The sequence below is a fragment of the Mirounga leonina genome, unplaced genomic scaffold (assembly GCF_011800145.1).
Source record: "Mirounga leonina isolate KUSES-001 unplaced genomic scaffold, KU_Mleo_1.0 Mir_488, whole genome shotgun sequence".
In the NCBI taxonomy this organism is placed as follows: Eukaryota; Metazoa; Chordata; class Mammalia; order Carnivora; family Phocidae; genus Mirounga; species Mirounga leonina.
The window spans coordinates 5,629,387-5,643,457 of NW_023270777.1; the positions used below are offsets into that span (position 1 = coordinate 5,629,387).

The 14,071-nt window shown below is 47.8% G+C and overlaps 1 protein-coding gene across 1 annotated transcript in view; it reads left to right on the forward strand.

Annotated features, from left to right (window-relative positions):
• The window catches only part of DNAH9 (dynein axonemal heavy chain 9), a 339,619-nt gene that overhangs the window by 125,992 nt on the left and 199,556 nt on the right, over positions 1–14,071 (forward strand). Inside the window, exons 29-31 of the mRNA XM_034989621.1 lie at positions 3,916–4,073; positions 6,780–6,918; positions 8,651–8,938. Of these exons, the coding sequence (XP_034845512.1) occupies positions 3,916–4,073; positions 6,780–6,918; positions 8,651–8,938 (585 nt within the window). The remainder of the gene's footprint in view (positions 1–3,915; positions 4,074–6,779; positions 6,919–8,650; positions 8,939–14,071) is intronic.

Consider the following 14,071-nt stretch of genomic DNA (forward strand, 5'->3'; position numbering starts at 1 on the left):
TACAGGTCTGTGATTCATCAGTCTTACACAATTCACAGTGCTCACCATAACACATACCGTCCCCAATGTCTATCACCCAGCCCCCCATCCCTCCCACCCCCCACCACTCCAGGAAGCCTCAGTTTGTTTCCTGAGATTAAGAATTCCTCATATCAGGGAGGTCATATGATATATGTCTTTCTCTGATTGACTTATTTCGCTCAGCATAACACCCTCCAGTTCCATCCACGTCGTTGCAAATGGCAAGATCTCATTCCTTTTGATGGCTGCATAATATTCCATTGTATATGTATACCACATCTTCTTTATCCATTCATCTGGAAGGACTTAATTCTTAAGAGATCCCATCAGGCCCCCTTCCATGGTCGGACATGCACACAAGGCTTGTCCAGGATCCAGGACCGATCACCTGCAATCCGGACCAGCCCGCAATAGAGGTCAGACCTACGCATGCATCTAAAGCAGAAGGCAGAAAGCAAGCTCCATGAGAGAGGGATGATGAAAGGCTGTGGAGGCCAGAAGAGAAAGTGAGCCCATCTGGTTGAGGGCCAGTGGAGGGTCCTGTAATTGGTAGGGGGCAGCTGGGTCCAATGGCAAGGACACTTCACTGGCCAGCAGCATTGGCTTCCCCTGGGAGCTTATTAGAAATGCAGACCCAGACCCACCACAGCCCGGCTGTGACACAGTCCGCATTTCCAAATGATCCCGAGGGATTTGTACACTAAATTTAGAGACCTGCTGCTTCTCCTCAGTCTCCTTACCCCTGGCTGCAGAGACATGTCCTCCCCACGGCAGGCGAGGCAGAAGGAGTGGAGGACGCAGGTGCGCCGAGGGGGAGGGACCAGTCTGCAGCTCTGATGGGGTCACTGCGCAGCAATGGGGATGAGCAGAAATACCAGAACTAACTTACATCTTCTTGCCTTCAATTTCCTTATTGGTAAAATATTCAATTTTGAGGATCATGGTTTTCCCAACTTTTGGCATTTTCGATGTCTTGAGTCTGATAATTCCAGAAATTTCCCCCCCTACTTGGAACAACAAAAATGTCTCCAGCCATGGCTGGAGATGTCCCCTGGGGAGGGCAGGTGCAAAATCACCCCCCAGTCGAGAACACTGGTTTCTACGTAGCTGTGTGTGTGTGTGTGTGTGTGTGTATAATGAGTGGCAAATGAGCCTTTTCTTACCTTGTGGAAACACATGTCTCTAAGTTATGATTATTTTCAGAGCAAAACAAAATTCCCCTGAAAGGTGCATGTTTGATGAAGCAGCGTCCGTGGCTGGCATGGTGTCCTTCTGGTAAAAGGTGGTTTGGGGAAGCGGCTAATAAGAGCATGTGCCTGGGACCAGATTGCCTGGTTGGTAACTCGGGTTGCCCGCGTACCAACTGTTAGAGAGCTGGCAAGTTTCTTTTTTTTCTTGTAACTTTTTATTTTTAACTGATTTTAGACTTATAGAAGAGTTACAGAAATAGCGTCAGGTCCCCGCATACCCCTCGCCTTGCCTCCCTCCCTAAACTCAGCATCTCACATAACTGTGGCACAGCTTTTTCACTGCCTTTGGCTCAGCTTCCCTATCTTTAAAATAAGGATCTGCCCATCTCGTCCAGCTATTGAAGGGACTTAACGGGATAACTCACACGAAATACTCAAGAGAAGCGCCTGGTACATACCAAGTGCTCGTTAAATGTCAGTTCTTCTTTTGTTGTTATGCCCCATGGCTTTAAAATCTTTCAAAGCGATGAGTTTTTAGCAGAGAAATAGATCCCCGTGAGTGAGGAGTGTCCCTGGCCCTTTTGGTATCGGTTTACGCCTACCTGTATTTGAGACTCCATCTGCCTGGGCTTGCGATGTAACCCATACGATCCCAGCCCACCTGCTTCTCGCTCACTCCTCCCCAACATCCCGAAGGACCTCTGGACTTTATCGGGGCCTCCTGGACCCCATCCACTGAATTGCAGGGGCTCGACCCGTGGACCTTGGTTGCTGCTAAGGGAATGAGGTGCCCAGCAGACGGTCTCCCATCCTGTCCTGCGTGAGCCCTGCTAACAGAGCCTGCTACTAGAACTGATGCTCCAGCTTTGAGTCTACTCCATGCTCTCCCTCAAGAGCCCCCGCCACCCTGCAGAATTTTACATGAAAGGACAGATGTTACTAATCCTACAGTGCGTCATGAACTCTCACTGAACGAGCGTGAGGTTCCTGGGCCTCGGTGTTGCAGGACAGAAGGCGGAGTCACAGAGGGCAGCCGAAAGGGTCCTGGGCTCCAGCCTTCGCCCAAGGCTATCAGGGCAATCGGTAAATGGCAATTAAACTCACTTCCCCACCCCACACGATGGTGAGTGTTCAGCGTATTTGATAGATGGGAGGACTGGGGCCACCGGAGAGAGCCCATTCTTTACCACCCGCATAAGCAGCGGGGTGATGCGGAGGCAGGAGGCTGTGCAGGACTGTGCCATGAGCCCCACATGTGCGGGGCGCTGAAGACCACCTGTCCCACAAGGGTATTGCCAATCTATACACAGAAGAGAAGTCTCAGTCTCAAACTGATTGCCATGAGCTCAAATGCTTTGGTCTTGAGAGCTTCACTTGGGGAAAGGAGCGGAATCCTAATTGTAGACCTGTCCCACGTTCCAGTGAATTCTGCCCAGCCTGGCACTGGAGAGAGCCTTGCTCCGTGGTAGGTGGTCTAGCTGCTACATGTCTTTCTCTTTCACTTCCTGCTGTCGGTCTGTTCATCTATCTGTCTCTCTTTCTCTTTCATAAATGCTCCAGCTCTGGCCGTGTCCTTCTCTCTTTGTGTCTGTCCTCTCTCTCCCAGACCTACACATGCACCTGCAGCCCAATCTCCCCAGAACGCTTGGCTATTCTAAACACCCTGACCATGGCCAATGTGACTGGAGCTCATTCAAAACCTCGCACTGGCCCCCACCGCTTTCAGGCTTTGCTTTCAGGAACCCCAAGAAGCTGGAGATAACTCAGAGATATTCTGGGGCCTGGCTGAACAAGTGTGCCCCTCTTGTCTGCCCTCCTTCTGTCGCTGATCATTTTTGCACACGCTTTTCCAAAGCGCCGCATGTGAAAATGGTGATTTCGTTTCTGTCTCTCCGCCCGCCGCTGTAGGGGTGATCTAGAATGACCAGGTCAAGCTTCAGCTTCAGTCCCTACATTTAAGAAAAAGGCTGATCTCTTTAGAAAGGCACTCCTAGCCCTCAGGGATGGGGTTCCAGCCTTGCTTTGCCATCTGCAGGGCACTCGATCCCTAAAGAGGTAAGCTGTGTTCACGCTGTCTGTTCTAGAGACGTAACCTGAGGAGCCAGGCTGAGGATCACGTTAACGATTTCCATGTCAGCTGCTGTTCTTAAGCATTTTCTGTATGCTAAGCTCTTTACAGGCTTGATTTCATTTAATCCTTGGAACAACCCCAGGGGGGTGGGTCCTGGTGTTCCCTCCATCATGCAGGAGCCAAGAGCCCAGGCTCCAGAATCCACTTGCCCGGATTCAAGTCCAGAACACGACCACTTACTAGCTGTGCAAAGTCAGGCGAACTGCCCCACTGCCTAGTGCTTCTGGTTCATTATAGAGAAAGGGGTTCGAAGGATCTTGGTGGAGAGAAAATGAATTAATACGTAAGAAGCCCTCGGAACAGTGCCCGGTGAGTGGCCCGTGGGGCTAGACACCTGTTTGCTGTTCACTCCCAACCCCTTAGCTGCTGTGCCGTCAATACGGATGTGGGCGACCAGATTTCTTTTGGACAGGCACCGTCAGTAGAGGGTCCAGGGTGCAGTCACTGCACCTGTCCTTCAACGAAAGGGGCCACAGAGCAGGTGTCCGCACTGGGCGTAACCACGCTTCCCAGCCTTAGCTACCACTCCACCCCCGGAACACGGTGCAGACCTTTTCCTTACTTGTTCACCAGGTCAAAAGCATTCAAGATGCAATCCGAGACAAGAAGCAGCGGTTCAACTTCCTTGGGGAGGAGATTAGCCTGGATCCTTCTGTGGGAATCTTCATCACCATGAACCCGGGCTACGCCGGCCGCACAGAACTTCCGGAGAACCTCAAGGCTCTCTTCAGGTGAGCGTCAGCCCTGCCCCGTGCAAGGGCCCAAGAGAGAAGCTGCTTCTACTTTTTTCCACTGAAAATGTATGGCATATATATCAGAAGAAGTTTGGAACACATAAAAAAGTAGAGTTTATGAAACCACCTTTCATACTATCACCGGTAAAATTATGTCTTGCTTAATTCTATTCTGTTCTCCTTTATATGGGGTATTTTAAAGTCCTACATTTGTGGTCGACAACAGTTTCATATTGTTCTGGTTTTTTCCACTTCATACTCTATCATAAATCATCTCTTCTATTAGATATTCTTAAGAAATCGAATTTCACGGCCACATTTTATCCTACCAAGCACATGGTCCACGGTGTAATTAAGTAGTCCCCCATATTTAAATATTAAGACGGTTTCTAATATTTAAAAGAAATGTACACATAATGCTGTAATGTGCATCTTTGTAAGTCCTTTTCTCTATATGCGTGATTATTTTCTTTCGCTAACTTCCCAGCAGCAGAATCACTGAGTTAAGAGGGAGGCGCGTTTTTAAGGCTCTTGACACACACCAACAAATTGCTTTCTAAACAAGAGCAGTACTGAATCACACTCCTAGTAACGAGGCACGAGAACACCTCTTATATTTCACCTTGGGCCACTGGTGGACATTGCCATGCTTTTAAATCCTCTTTATTGTGTTAAGAAACCACAAACGCATTTTCTAGAAGGGGCTGCAGTCTCCGTTCTTTGTCTCAGGAAAGAGAAGTCAGCCCAACAACAAAAGATGCCTCACGGCTTCCGATTTTCTGCCTACTGGACCATTACCTAAGACAGAGAGGCCGTGGGAGCCGTGACACAGAGATCGGCTTCATCCGGGGACCCAGAGCCCCTGCTCTTTGGGGACGTGGAGCCCAGGAGACCGCTGAAGAGCTTCCCTGTGCACTCCGTCCCTCAGTCTGGTCCCTGTGAGCTCCAGCAGTGGCAGATCCCTATGTCATAGGTGACATAGGCATCCCGGCCCCGGCCCCAGGCCAGTGCCCACTGTAACCCAGAGCTTGTTGGTTACCCGAAGTCGTGGCTCTTTGTTTGCACGAAGTATTTCTTAAGTGAGCCTCGTGTTTACAAGCAATAACAGAGGTGGGTTATCACCCTGATCAGAACTACTCTTTACATCCCCCGCTCCGAATTTAAAGGGAACATTTATACCAGAAAATTGGATTGGGGGCGGAGAAAAATATATGTAAAAACAATAAATACAAACATCTACTTTTATACTTCATTTTCACAAAAGCCCTATCTATGAGGTGGGTACCACAAACCACAAGTATCCCCCTTGTACAGGGAGAAAACAGGGTCAGCAAATTGCCCAGGGGAGGAACCCCAGTTACTATGGTTAGCTAGGAGCCCAAGTAGCAAGCCACAGAACTTGGGTTCGAACCCAAACAGTCGGACTCCAGAATACTTGCTCTCCCTGTCTAAATACTATCATCCAGAGATAGTTAAAACCCTTTGGCGTCCTCCCTTCCAATATCCGGTGGGCAGAGTATTTCTTTTTTCCAACTTGGGATAAGAACCTACGTAAGTGAGGATCCTGCCTTTGTTAACTATTTTCCTGTGCCACTAAATAGTTTTCCTCCCCTAGCATTCTTTTCCATGGCCTTACTGAATTCTGTTGTATGGATGCATACTTAACCTTATTTCAGGCTGCAAAATAATTTTGAGAATCTAAGTGTTTGGTTGCGCCTTTGAATTTGAATACAATGTAAAATAATTTAAAGGAAAAATGTTCTTGAATGGTACATTTTTGAAAATTTTATATCGGTGTAGGGAAAATGCAGTTAAGGAAATGTGAACAACCTTAGGCTCCTGTTATATACTTAATAAATTAATTTTAAAAATAAGTAATTTTAAAATCAAATGTTTCTAGAGCTATAGGGGGAGAAAAACCACAGCAAATCCTTACAGAGAGAAAAAAATTCCCCTCTGTATTCTCATGTATGACTTTTTTTAAAAGATTTTATTTGTTTATTTTAGAGAACATGCAAGCAGGGGGAGGGGGAGGGGGAGAGGGAGGGAGAATCCCAAGCAGACTCCGTGCTGAGCGTGGAGCCTGATGCAGGGCTCCATCTCAGATGCTGAGATCGTGACCTGAACTGAAATCAAGAGTCAGTCACTTAACCAACTTGAGCCACTCAGGCGCCCCTCATATATGCATTTTGTGGCAAGATGGGGTTAATGGGCATTTACTTTAGACCTCAGCATTAGATATTTACATTTGTATGCATGTAAGCACAGAATAAGCCCCAAGTGTCGAGGTTTGGAGGAGAGATACGGTTTTGAAAATGGGGAATAGATTGTAGACCCCAGGAGAGACCCAATTCCTCAAACTTAGCCCGTAATCTGTTACAGAAGTAACTAATAAATTATGAATTACTAAAGCTTTACTAACCTGCGCTTGTGTAAGGTACCCTGGCCCCAAGTTACAAGATGAGCTGTAGCCCCAACTCTGCCCCTGCCTGCTGTCATCATCCATCACCTTGGACAAGAGTGTTCACGTCTTTTATCCTTGGTCGACTCACTGGGAGTCTTGGATGAAACTCTTGCTAAGGGCTAAGTGTTTATACTCACAAATCCCTCTGTCCATGATCTCAGCCAATGTCGCTCGTCTTCCAAGCCCCCCTTCAACTGTGGCTGGGATACCATCTTGGCCCTCTGTCTCCCTGTTCACAGGCCTTGTGCAATGGTGGTTCCAGACTTTGAGCTGATCTGCGAGATCATGCTGGTGGCAGAAGGATTCATTGAAGCGCGGTCGTTAGCCCGAAAGTTCATCACCCTTTACCAGTTGTGCAAAGAGCTGCTGTCTAAACAGGTACTCTCCCCAGTTTGGCTGGACCACCAGCCCCATGTGATTGCCCAGCTCTGGGCCAATGTAGTAGAGCATTCTCACAGAGAATCAGTGTGTCCATAGGAATAGCAAAATCTCTGACCACTTCTACAACAAAGATTCATGTTCATTTTTCTTAGCCTAGCATTAAAAAAAAAAACCTTATTTGGCCCCCAAACTTTTTTTTTAAGATTTTATTTATTTATTTGACACAGAGAGAGAGCACAAGTAGGCAGAGAGGCAGGCAGAGGGAGAGGGAGAAGCAGGCTCTCCACTGAGCAGGGAGCCCGACGTGGGGCTCGATCCCAGGACTCTGGGATCATGACCTGAGCCAAAAGCAGCCGCTTAACTGACTGAGCCACCCAGGCGCCCCTAAACTTTCTTCATAGACTACTTAGCAACACCTCATAGATCAGTGTCCCATGAGAAACACCTCCGTGGCCAAAAAAACTCCCTTGAAGGGAATTGTCTCTACCTGAAGGGCCACGGGATGGGGAAAGGGTTGGGAAGAGATAGTTAGGCATTCTAAGGAGTCCCACAGATGTCATTGTTGCTTGTCCTTAAATGTGGCTTCTGCCTGGGGCAGGTCCCCACACAGGAACAAGAACCTCCAAGGTTCATGCCTTGGGTAGAGAATTTCTTGGTGGCAGGGACAGCCAGTCAGGCTTCCTTGGGCTGTTCCCACTGAGTTTCTCCTCCCTCCAGGCCTCTCTTACTTACTTCTCTCTTACTAGAACTATCTTTGCTGCCACGGCATGGACGCATTCAGCCCCGTGAAATCTGTCCCAGGTGGATTTCCTTAAAAACCTCTTCTGTTTCTCCATGCTTTCCTGGGCCCCTTGCTCACTGCATCAGCTGCCGGGTCCCCACCACCACTGACTTGCAGGCCAGCAGCTGACAGCCACAAATCCACCCCGAACCTCTCTTTTGAGCTCTAAACCTGTATATTCAGCGGTCTATACCTCAGCTCTCCTGAGTGTGAGAAAACTCTTCTCGCTCAGCATCTAAAGCCGATCTTCCTGCCGGTCCCCAACCCAACCTACTTCTCTTGCATTCCGTGCTTCAGAACGCAAAACCCTCGCTCACTCACTCGCTAATTCTGGAATGCTGGGCGTCATCCTTGGCGTTTTTCTTTTCCAGGCATTTTTCTTTTCTATCTAATCGCGGATGAATGGTTGTGCATTCCCCCCTCTGGATCTCTCTCAGATCCATCTCATTTTCTTCCTACCACTTTATATCCAAGCACCCCTGCCTCTTGATTTAAGCCCTTGCCGCTGCCTTTCTATGAGTTGCTACTGGTAATTTTTCTCCACTGCTCTTCTCAGAGCATTTGAAGGCCTCCCTGGTGTAGAGCATGTGAGCTTAGCCTCGACCATCTCTAAGAGCTAACGCGGCTTCCTCCTGGATGCCCTTCCGCTCTCGGAACGTGCAAGGAGTAGCCAGATAGGTCGGGAGGTGGTTCTTTTTGCTTTCCCTGGCCCCCAACCCTCTGTATGCTCTGGGTCTGCTTCATTGTCATCACAGCTAGAAAAGTAGCATTAGCCAGACCGGGAGCTTGGGATCTGTGACCACCACAACATTCCGTGTCGTTGGTCCCTTCCTGAGCTTCCGCCTTGGCCTCAGAAGTGACCAGCCTATAATTTTATAGATACTGGCAAGGGCATAGGACGTTCTGCATCCCAGCGGGCCCTGCCTGACCTGTGCCTCCTTCCCTCAGGATCACTATGACTGGGGCCTGCGGGCCATCAAGTCTGTGCTGGTGGTGGCCGGATCCCTGAAGCGAGGGGACCCTGACCGCCCCGAGGACCAAGTCCTGATGCGCTCCTTGCGAGATTTCAACATCCCCAAGATCGTGACTGACGACATACCAGTGTTCATGGGCCTGATCGGGGACCTCTTTCCTGCCCTGGATGTCCCCCGGAGGAGAGATCTCAACTTCGAAGCATTGGTTCGGAAGGCAGTAGTGGATCTGAAGCTCCAGGCTGAGGACAACTTTGTGCTCAAGGTACACTGGGATTTCCCTCCTGAGATCTTTTTTTTTTGGTCTCTTACTGCTTTTCTTGGATGATGGGTCATCCTTAATCCAAAGGGTGGCTTTAGATGTACAAATAGGTATCTACCTAGGAATAATTCATTTCAAGAGCTCTTTACTGGGGTGCCCACGCTGTGGAATGTGTGGCGGGGAACACAAGGGAGAGATGGCACCCCTACCATCAGAAAGCTCACAGTCCAGCAGAGGACTAAGCCCCAGCCCGTTCTGCTCTCGCACATGTTCTTTTCCTGTGAATTACTTCAGACCGGATTAGAGAGGACCTGATAGTAGTAGAATATGGGAGCTGTGTTTGTTCTTAGGCAAGTTTCTGAGCTTGTAAGCATTTTGAAGTGATCAAGGACAAGCTTTCTCACGATTAAAATAACTTGAGGGTGGTAGGCAGACTAACGCCGCCCCCCCTCCCCTCATCCCAAGATGTCCGCAGCCCCATCCGCAGAATCTGTTATGTGACATGGCAATGGGAGATTAGGGTCGCTGATAGAATTAAGGTTGCTAATCAGCTGACCTTGAGATGGGGAGATGGTCACCTGGGCGGCCCTATATAATCACAATGGTCTTTATAAGTAGGAAAAACCTCCACCAGCCTTCGCTGGTGTTGAAGGTGGAGAAAGGGACCAGTGCCAGGGAACGCAGGCAGCCTCTAGACTCGGGAAAAGGCAAGAAAACAGATTCTCTCATAGAGCTTCCAGAAGGGACTGGCCCTGTCAGTACCTTGATTTCAGACTTCCGAGCACCTGAACGGTAAGAGAATGGCTCTGTGTTGTTTCAGGCCACCACATCAGCAGTCGTTTGTTAGAGCAGCTACAGAAAACGAAGATGTTTAGCAGTAGGTATAGACTTTCAGGAAAAACCTTGAAACTTCAGGGAAAGTATGACAGGTTCCATGGCCTTGGGAGCCATGATGGTTTCTACTGCTTTCTGGGGAGGCTCAGGGCAGGCGAAGACATTTCTGCTTGCATTAAAACAGTGAGTGCATAAAGAAGCCTCCGTCTAGAACAGATCTTTAACCGGGATTAAAATGGTCTTGATTAGAAGTGAGTATAGCCATGGCCTACCTCTTGGAAAAGGAAGCACTGGTCCCCCGATTGAGGCACCTGGCTGGCTCAGTCAGGGGAGTGTGCGATTCTTTGATCTCAGGGGTGTAAGTTCGAGCCCCACATTGGGCATTGAGATAACTTTTTAAAAATCTTATAAAAAATAAAATAGGGGTGCCTGGGTGGCTCAGTTGGAGGGGCGTGTGACTCTTGATCTTGATATTGTGAATTTGAGCCTCATGTTGGGTGTAGAGATGACTAAAAAAGTAAATAAACTTAGGAAGGAAGGTTGGTTGGAAAAGCAAGCTACAAAGAATTGGCCAACATGAGGCCAGGTGCAAACGCTCTCGTGATTTAATTGTGCTAGCTAGAGTTTTTATTGGGATTAGGATGCATCATCAAATATCTCAGGCCTTGCATACAAAGTTCTGTACTTTCTGAGTGGTCTGCCCTCATCCCATTTTCTGGAAGTCCGTTATTTTTACGGAGCAACTTTCCAGATGCTAACGTTCCAGAATGCGTAAATCTTGCCACAGTGTAAGTGCGTTCATATGAGTAACCATACCTTGGAGCATGATGTGACAAGTGCCACAAAAGATGATCCTGGGGTACAGGAACATGGATAGATTTTTTTTTCCTGTGCAGTAATACCTTTGGGAACCCCGTGAACACCACCGTAGAGTTCACAAGTGCCTTTATATGACGTATCCCACCTGACCTCCCACAACCCCTGAGGCCAAAGGAGCAGTTGAGGCACTTTACAGACAAGGACACTGGGCTGCCATTACTTCTCCAGGATACCCTGCTGAGGGTTTCATGAGAGAATGTGCTCTTCCTTGAGGAGGTTACCGGCTTGGGGGGTTGGGGAGGGGGGCATGTTCCTTCTACGCCACACCAGGAGGCGTTTCAAGCACGTAATACCGTTGGTAGAGATTAAGCCCTGGATCTATGTAAATGGAATTGGTGTCTGCCTCCATCTCTCCATCTCTGAGCTTCCATTTCACCAAAGAAAACAAAACATGACCTGGTCCTTCCCAGCTGTAGTTCGTTTTGCCTGTCCACCGTCCCCACACGCAACCTCCCTGTTCCCAAGTGCAGTGGATAGACTTTGTCAAGGTAGAGATGGGCCTGAGGGCCTTCCTGGTGGAGGCAAAGGGTTGGTGGAGGGATGGGTGGAGAAGCACTGAGATCGTACACCCAGCAACAGGAAACAGAAAGGCATGGGGGCAGAGAGTGAGCAGTAGGACTTGAAGGGTAAGACCATGATATAGGAGGCCTTGAATGCCAGACAGAGCAAGGGCTTTCCTCTTAAGGGCTCTGATCCTAAGAGGTGCCCCTTCCCTGGAGGGGAGTTAGATCTGACGAGGCTCCTGATACACAGGGCACGGGGGCTGATGTCTTGCGACCAAAACAGTCCACGGACACTCTGGGAGTCTGCTGAGGCAACATGACCCGACCTCCCCATTTTCTGCATTTTTGCCTACTCAGAATCTTACTTTTCCTATTTATTGGTCAGTTGGCCCACATTCTGTGTCCTTCTTTCTCTCTCCTCCTTCATGATTGCTTTCTACCCTACTGATAAGACAGATGCTCTCCATTAAAGACTCTTGGTACAGTTGGCATTTTTACCCACTTCTTGTTCGTGCTGTCCACCTGACCACCCTCAAAAGTCCGTTCATCAAAAATGCCTAGCGAGGCTCTGCTTTGAGATGGTGTCCTGAGATCCCTAACAGTGATCATATAATTTTGTTTTTTTGAGACAGAGGACTTAGAAGTGTAGAACCTAGAAGGGAATAGTTCGATCAGTTCCTGGAAAGAGGATGTAAGCAGGTTGACAGATCCCGCAGGGCAGGAGGGCTGCAGGCCAGAATCCACTTAGAAGGGCTGTAGGAGAGGAGGGCTCTGGAGTCAGCCCGTCTGCCCAGCCAAACCCTGGGAGGCCCCAGGCTTGGAGTTGCTAGTGAAGGAGGACAGGAGCGAGAAAGAGAATTGGAAACAGCCGAGGGGGGATCATGAAGTCAGTCTACCCTATAATTTTTCCATCTGGCTCCCTACACTCTTCTCCCAGCTCCCCCTTCTAGTCTCAAATTCCTGAGAAGGGAGACCACGTACAGCCAGGCATTTAATCCGCAGCCAGAAAGAAAAGTCTAAGGCAACCTAATAAGCTCTTTGGGGGGAAACTCTACCTGCCCTTGGCATATTGGTGCCTCTGTGTATGGTCAGTCTGTTCTCTCTGGGGCCCCTCAGCCTGGAGGCCAGTCGCCTGCTGACTCGCCCGCAAGTGAAAGGACAAAGGCTGAGGTCTAACCACCGGCACGAGCTCTCATTCTGAGAAGGCATCCCCGAGCATATCCACCCATCCTTGCCTTCTAGAAAACACAGTGCAGCTCTTCATCTACCCTTGAGGCTCACCAGATCCTGGAGAAAGCCAACCCCGCAAGAGACAAAGGCAGACTGACAACCCCCCCCCCCCCCCCGCACACACACAAACCCACGCATTCACACACGGCAGCTGACGCCAGTGTGAATAAGGAAGAGAACGTTTTGAAGGTTCTAATTAGTATCCTTTAAGAAAATTAAGAAAGCGATGCCCATAAAAAGGGAATGAGATGCTATAAAAGAAATAAAAAGAACTATCAGAGAATTGTAAAGAGCTCTTTGAAATGTAGAAATGTAGAATTGTGTCACTGATAATTCAGTGAAATGATTGGAAGGTAAAGTCAAGGAACTCTCCCAGGACAAAATTATGTATGTGTATAATTTAAAAAATGTATATTTTATATATATTTGTTTTTATTCAATGTGTATTATTTGTTTTTTTTAAGGATTTTATTTATTAGAGAGAGAGTGAGAGAGAGCATGAGAGGGGAGAGGGTCAGAGGGAGAAGCAGACTCCCCACTGAGTGGGGAACCCGATGTGGGACTAGATCCTGGGACTCCAGGATCATGACCTGAGCTGAAGGCAGTCACTTAACCAACTGAGCCACCCAGGCGCCCTGGATATTATTTGTTTTATGAGGATAGGGATACTTACGTCTATATGTAGATATAAAATGTGTATATAACAAAATATATATGATACACAAAAAGAAAGTGCAAGAGTCAAGATGACATGGAGAGGATCTCTGTGCAACATGTTGCCAATGAGAATTTTAGAAAGAACTTTCTAGAACTTTCTAGAGAAACATGAGATTGGAGGGGCTCAGTCAGTACTGAACAGAGTGGATTCGAATCAACTTTTACAAAGATATATCATAATGGAATTTCAGAAGTCAGGGGTCAAGAGCAGATGGTAAGTTTCCTCGTTGCGTGATGGGCTAGGGAGATAGGCACAGGGGACCCAAGGTAGAAGTGAGGTTCAGGACAACATGGGAGCCTCTCATCAGCAATACTGGGTACTAGAAGACCAGGAGACCATTCCTTCAGAGTTCTGATGGAAAAGGTTTCAAAACCAATCGTGTACCAACCAAGTTGTCATTCAAGGTATTATCAAAGAGTCCTAAATTTTATTTCTTATGTACCCCCTTTTTAGTGTTTTATTTATTTTAGGTTTTTTGGCTTTTTTGGTGTTTTATTTGAATTCCAGTTGACATACAGTGTAATATTCATTTCAGGTATACAATATTGTGATTCAGCACTTCCATATATCACCCGGTGCTCATCACAAGTGCGCTCCTTAATCCCCATCACCTACGTCACCCACCCCCCACCCACCTCCCCTCTGGAGACCATCAGTGTGTTGTCTATAGCTAAGAGTCTGTTTCTTGGTTTATTTCTCTTTTTTTCACCTTTGCTCATTTGTTTTGCTTGTTAAATTCCACATATGAGTGAAATCATATGGTATTTGTCTATCTCTGACTTATTTCCCTTAGCATTGTGCTCTCTAGCTCCATCCTTGTCATTGCAAATGGCAAGATTTCATTCTTTTTATGGCTGAGTAATATTCCATTGTATCTATAAACCACTTCTTTTTCATTCATCTATCAATGGACACTTGGGCTGCTTCCACAATTTGGCTATTGTAAATAATGCTGCAATAAACATCAGGGTT